Source organism: Cervus elaphus, chromosome 15 (genome assembly GCF_910594005.1).
Source record: "Cervus elaphus chromosome 15, mCerEla1.1, whole genome shotgun sequence".
NCBI classification, from domain to species: Eukaryota; Metazoa; Chordata; class Mammalia; order Artiodactyla; family Cervidae; genus Cervus; species Cervus elaphus.
Window position 1 is genome coordinate 94104024 of NC_057829.1, and position 6000 is coordinate 94110023.

At 49.0% G+C, this 6000-nt stretch overlaps 1 protein-coding gene across 1 annotated transcript; it reads right to left on the reverse strand.

The window, feature by feature from the left end:
• Positions 1-2491: 2491 nt before the first annotated feature.
• Positions 2492-3728, reverse strand: LOC122708578 (coiled-coil domain-containing protein 166-like). The gene is made up of 3 exons (XM_043924787.1): positions 3291-3728; positions 2783-3197; positions 2492-2662 (listed from the first exon to the last, which is right to left on the reverse strand). The coding sequence occupies exons 1-3, from the start codon at positions 3726-3728 to the stop codon at positions 2643-2645; spliced, it is 873 nt and encodes a 290-aa protein (XP_043780722.1). The 3' UTR covers positions 2492-2642.
• Positions 3729-6000: the final 2272 nt, after the last annotated feature.

The following is a 6000-nucleotide window of genomic DNA, read 5'->3' on the forward strand; positions in this document are numbered from 1 at the left end:
GTGGATCTTTATTTTTGTCGGGAAGATGATTAAATGTTTGGTTTGGTCATAGAACTCTCTGGAATTAGCAGAGCACGGTGTGACGTCCCAGGCACAGACCTTCTCTCTGAAGCTCACAGGCCCAGCATGATCAGGTCTTTAGTCCTGGCTTGGTTCACGGCATGCTGTGCAGCAGCCCACGCTGAATAGCACACTGGCTTATGTTGTTTGTAAGCAACACAAATTACCTTTTACAACAGCCAGAATTTGTCAGTTACTTCATTTAATCTTTAATGTTATGTAAGGATTAAGCAATTTTAAGAGTGAGTTGTGTACATTTGATTTTATTAGTGGTTCCTAGTTTTATTTTGCATAGATTGTTTTTTTTTTTTTTCATTCTATGGAATAAAGCTTTTTAAAAAAATTGCATAGATGACTCAGTATAACTCTGTATTTTGAAATTTGTGGTATTGCAGTTCAGACCCAGAAGTTTGAGAACACGCTGTACTTAAATACATACTTTTGTAGAGCATTATCTCAATGTTTAGCACTCTGGGAATATTGCTGCTAAACAGTTGATTATGTTGTATATTTCCAACAGTAGGAGAAATGGCTAGAGAAAATTAAGAAGTGGACTTAGCTTTGGGACTTTGGATTTTCCAATGGTGGACTTGTCTCTGATTCTGTTACTGTGAAGTGTGGTTTTCAGAGGTACTCAGTGAACAGCCAGCTGTAGAAAGGGACATGAGTGGATGGACGTTGTGTTCTTTGCTTCTGAAAGGCTATTTTCTTTTGTTAGTGTAGGTCAGCCCTTTTGATGTTTATGTGTTTTTACATGGGTTAGATCTGTAATGTTTGCTGTAGTTGAAAGTGTGAAATCCCAGGCCTTCCCTCCCCCTTGTGGTATAGCTTGCAATATGGAGTATCATTTTTATGCCTTGGCCAAATTGTCACACTTGTAGGTCTGGGTCAGCTTCCAGCATTTCACCCATTGCCTTCTCAGTGTCATAAGACACACCCGTGAGTTCTTTCAATGAGAATTGTTTTTTGCTGGCATCACTTCCTGTGGGACATCTTTGTCCTTTTCTTCACGACCACTTTGCTCACTCACGTTGATAGGTTTGTCTCCACAGAGTTCCTCTGACTACATATTTAGTCTCCTTCATGGCGACAAGTGTCAGCATTCTTGGAGTCAGCTATTTTTTTCTATAACCCCACTTATGTTCTATTACAGTTTGACTTCCGACATTACCACTTCTGTTTCTTTACTGTAATTTTATCTTTGTTGGCAAGTCCTCTTGTTTGGCTGTCCGTTTTTGTAAAATGTCCCACGGGTTTGTCGCTGGGGGACAAGGAGGAAACACACCTCTGTGCTTTACGGTCTGTGTGTGACCTGGACAGCAGACGTTCACAGTGACTGATCACTGATGGGCTGTGAGAGGGGTTGTCATCGGGCACTAATGATGTAAAAATGGGTACAAAGTTATGAAACTAGACATATAAAACATTCTGTTTTCACTGTCTTCATTTCTCATTACGTTTTAAAGAGGCAGCCAGATGTTTTAGAAAACGTGTATTTGTGGGTGTGGTTTATACAGTAATAACAGCAGCATCAGCTTACCCTTACATGCTACTTGTATGTCAGGGGCTGTTCTCAGTGCTAAGCACGTATTCATTTACTCCTCACAGTAACCCATTGAAGTAGGTATTACTGTTTGTTATCCCCTCTCGAGGTAAACAGACAGTCAGAGAGAGATTAACTTGTCTGGAGCTAAGCCTGACAGTCTGGCTCCAGAGTTCCTGCTTTATATGTTATGCTTTGTAAACCAACTCTAGTTCATAAACTGTTGGCAATCTGCAGAGAATTGGGATTTGTATTTTGTAAGTCTTTTTAAAACTTTTTTTTTCTTTTTTTTAGCCGTCTTCATCTTCTTCTTCTTTTTTTTTTTTTTTAACTCTAGCATGTTAGTATTCTGGATTTTTTCCCTTTCCACCATGATGGGTGGAAAATTTAAAAATGAAACAGCCGTCCTTCACCACAGAGAGCTTGAAAAATCTCAGTAGGCTATACAGGAAATCATGTTCAGTACTCTAGAAATGACCTGTATTCAAAGAATGTGTCTTGGTCTTCATAACAGGATTAGCTGATGAATGTGCATGTATATTATATCTATCTGAAGAATTTTTCTGAATTGAGTAACTTCTGACTCTGATTATTCTAATGGAGAAAAGAGGGGTTTTTACTGTAAACACCTTAGAAGGAGGCAAGGCTTATCTCAAAAACTTCTGCTATTTTCAAAGTGGAGCAGGTTCCTGAAAGAGTAGTAAATTGTACCATTCACCTTTGTGCTCTGCGTGTAGATTTGTTGTTTTAACACTGATAGGAGAAAATATGCTTGTTTCCTATCAGCATAAGCGCGACATGCAGACATGCAGTCCACTGCAGCTGGGGCATTCCGGTCGTTTATGGATGAGGCTCAGGACGGAGGCTGCGTGGCCTGCCCGTGGAGAGTGGAGGAAGGAGTCACGCCTTTATTTACCACGGAAAGTGGACTTTTTTCCCCGCCACCTTCTGGCCTCACTAGCCTTCCTCGAGGTAGGTTCGGGCTCTCCCGGAGGCGGCTTCATCTTGGTCGCTGTCCACTGGGGCCGGTGGTGATGGGCTATAAGACCTGCGGACGAGCTTCCCAGGGAGGGTGGGGATCGTGTAAGCAACTTTAGAAGTGTAACCCTCAGAGTCCGGTCGGGACGGTGTAAAGGTCGCGACCCCGGACCCCGGGCCGGATACGCTTAGGCTGCCCACCCTGGCAGGTCGGTGGGACACCCACAAGGGCGGGAGCTTGGAGCCCGCGTCTGATCGCTCGTATCGGCCCAAACGGGCCAAGGACGCGCCTCCGTGCACGCACGCCAGGCCCCGCGTGTCCTCCGCTCGCCGTGGTCCGGCAGCTGGCGCGGCTGGTTCCGCAGCGCCTGGGCCCGGTGGGACGGCGGCAACTCCGGCCGCAGGGGCCCGCGGTCCGCTCGGATGGATGTGGCTTTTGGATGCGCGCCAAGAGCGCGCCCGCCGCCTCCCGCTGGCGCGCCTCGCGCTCCAGCGCTGCCTTGCCCTCCAAAAACTGCGGCCTCACGCGGTGGAGTAGCTGCGTGTCCTCCACACGCATTTGCAGTAGATCCCGCTCCAGAGCCCGGATCCGGGCCAGCTGCTGCAGCTGCAGCTCCTGCGGGTGCGGCACGGGTCAGCACCGGTCCGCGGCGCGCACCCACCTCGCCCGGCCCCAGCCCGGCCCGCCCGCGGGCGCGCGCGCACTGACCTTGCCGAGCTGCAGGTTCCGCGCCTGCTGCGCCATCTGCGCCTCGCGCGCCTCCGTGTCCAGCAGCTGCGCGCGCAGCCCGTCCTCACGCGCGCGGTAGATTGAAGTCAGCTCTGCGCGCTGCCTGTAGATCTGCGACAGGTCCACGCCGCTCTCCCGTTCACGACGATGCGCGGAGTTGGCGCAGCGCTGCGCGCGCGTGCTCGTGTACCTCTCCGGAAACGGGTTCTCTTCGCGCAGGCGCGCCGCCTCGCTGTCAACCAAACAGTTGTCAGCCGTCAGTTGTTCCACTCGCTGCTTGCAGGCCTGCAGTTCCTCAGAGCGCCCCTTGTGCTGCCGATGCAGGTACTGACGGCGCTCCGACAGCGGCGGCTCGGCGCCCTCTCCCGCCGCGGCCCCCTGGCGCCCGGAGCGCGGCCCCTTCTTCTTAGGCGCCATGGGTCTCGGGGCCCGTAGCCCCGACCCCCCCAAGCCCGAAACTTCCGGCTTCGACTGACTCTAGGAGTCACGAACCTGCGGGAGGCAGAATCAGGAGTTTGGGGGTCAATCAGGGGTCAGCGTATTGTCCCCAACCTTTACCAGTGGGGTCTTACCGGACCCTGGCCGCGTCCTTCTGAAAGTTCAGGGCTGGAAGGCCCCAGACCTTACGTTGAAGTCTTGTCATTGTGAGGGGACATACATCTACTTCAGACATGTCTGCTCTTCTCAGACTTAGAAGCTAAGCCCCTGGGCTTGGGGCCCACCCTTTCCAGAATCAGGCCCAGCTATACCCTGATTCCTCTGTCTTCCACACTGGGTCTCTGGTTTTCAGAGTCTTCTGTCCTTCCTCTGGCCCCCATAGCTGTTCCTTCTGTGCACCCCATCTCAATATCAACACAATAATGCCATATCTAGTTACAGGTCTGCTTGCCCTAGGGTAAGCTGAATTCCCCAAAGGCTGGGACTGCTTCTTAATTATATATGCCAAACAGGGCCAGACACATTATAGAACTCATTTGAAAGCAGTAATGAATTCATAAGTGGATAGATGGATGAATTCATGGAAGGAGGAACAGGTAGATGATAGTGTTAGGGGAAGCACACTGATTGAAACCGCCCACCCTGGCCAGGCACCATAGTAACCATTTGCATGAGTTGTTTTATGGCAGGAGATCCTGATAAGGAATACGGAACTAATAGGCCACCACCAGCCGGAAGAGTTCGGGAAAGATCGGAAGAGTTCGGGAAAGATCGAGAGGAGACACTACCTGTCCGTCCACTTCCCAGAATCCCTCTTGCTAGCATCCATCTTGGCTGAGCGATGCGTGCGCCACCAGGAAAGACTCTGAATTAGAATGATTGGCCAAAGACCACCCGGAAACTAATCCCATCACCATAAAACCCAAGACTGCGAGCCACGCGGCAGAGCAGTTCTCCTGGGTTCCCTTACCTTACTGCTCTCCACCCGGGTGCCCTTTCCCAATAAAATCTCTTGCTTTGTCAGCATGTGTCTCCTCGGACAATTCATTTCCGAGTGTTAGACAAGAGCCCAGTTTCGGGCCCTGGAAGGGGTCCCCCTTCCTGCAACAAATGGCGACCACGAAGGGACATCTTCTTCGCTGAGACTGACATCCTGACCACTCGGGGTACTCAGGGGCCATCTTGCCTGCCAATGGACCAGACCCAGCGGCCGCAACTGGGACCCTTTTGTCCCTGGTCTCCTCCTGACGCGGACAACTGGCCAGAGTGCCCCGACCGGAAAGGAACAAGAGACTTTATTGACCTCCCTCCCCTTCCCTCTCTCTTTCCTCTCCTTAGCCCTTCCTATCCTTCCCGTTTTTCTAGTCCCCCGGTCCTGGACGCAGGAATCTGGTCGAAGGGCCTCAGCTTGAGCTGAGGATTGGAGACTGATCACCTCCTCTTGGCAGAGAACTCGAATTTTCTGGTCTGGTTTCTGGTAGGGCCGAGTTCCAGTCCTCCCTTTTCTGGAAGCCCAGGGAAAAGTCCCGTAACGCCTGGGTGTCTGCAGGTGGCAGGAGACGTCTGTAAGGCCACCCCTTTTGCCCCCCTTTCCCGCCTCCTCCCCCTTCTTTCAACCTGGCTTCCTTTCCTCCTTTTGAAATCTTTGAAGACATCTGAAGTTTTGTGTCTCTATAAAAGGTTTTCTGAAAGACTGTATTCTTGTATTTAAGAGAGTGTCTGATGAGGACTGCCAGGTTTATATGTGTGTGTTTTAACTCTGTTCTGTGTTGTGATTTGTGATGGCCATTTTGCTTTGTTTGGCTACCATTTAGACCTGCCACCATTTTGTTAGAGCTTGATTTTCTTTCCCTGTGCCTTGAGACCAGGGCTCTCAGGAACACTTATCTAGACCATCTCTAACTCCTGAGACTGAGAAAAAAAAAAAAAAAAGAAAAAAGCCTTTAAAAATGTTATTTATTTCAGCTTTTTTTATAAACTAGTAAATTTTATATTGTAATATCTAATTCATGACCAAACTTAGAAAATGAAGCTAGATCTTGCAGTGTGTCTGTCTAAATATGTCTTGGTATGTTTTTGTCTCTGGGTAATATTTTTTAGGTTAATTTGTAAATGAGCTCTATTTAATTGGCTTAAAAAAAGGTAAGCGCTTACAAATCAAATAATTCTAAATTAAACAATAAATTCCAGGTTCAGGTGAACTGGGAAATATTCAGTACTAAATACCTGATATTAATGTTTTTTGTTGACC

Coding starts and splice junctions, on each gene's coding strand:
- LOC122708578 (XM_043924787.1), bottom strand. CDS start 3,728: ATGGCGCCTAAGAAGAAGGGGCCGCGCTCCGGGCGCCAGGGGGCCGCG. Junction 3,198..3,290: donor GGAACCTGCAGCTCGGCAAG/GTCAGTGCGCGC, acceptor CCGCACCCGCAG/GAGCTGCAGCTGCAGCAGCT. Junction 2,663..2,782: donor TGTCCCACCGACCTGCCAGG/GTGGGCAGCCTA, acceptor CTCCCTGGGAAG/CTCGTCCGCAGGTCTTATAG.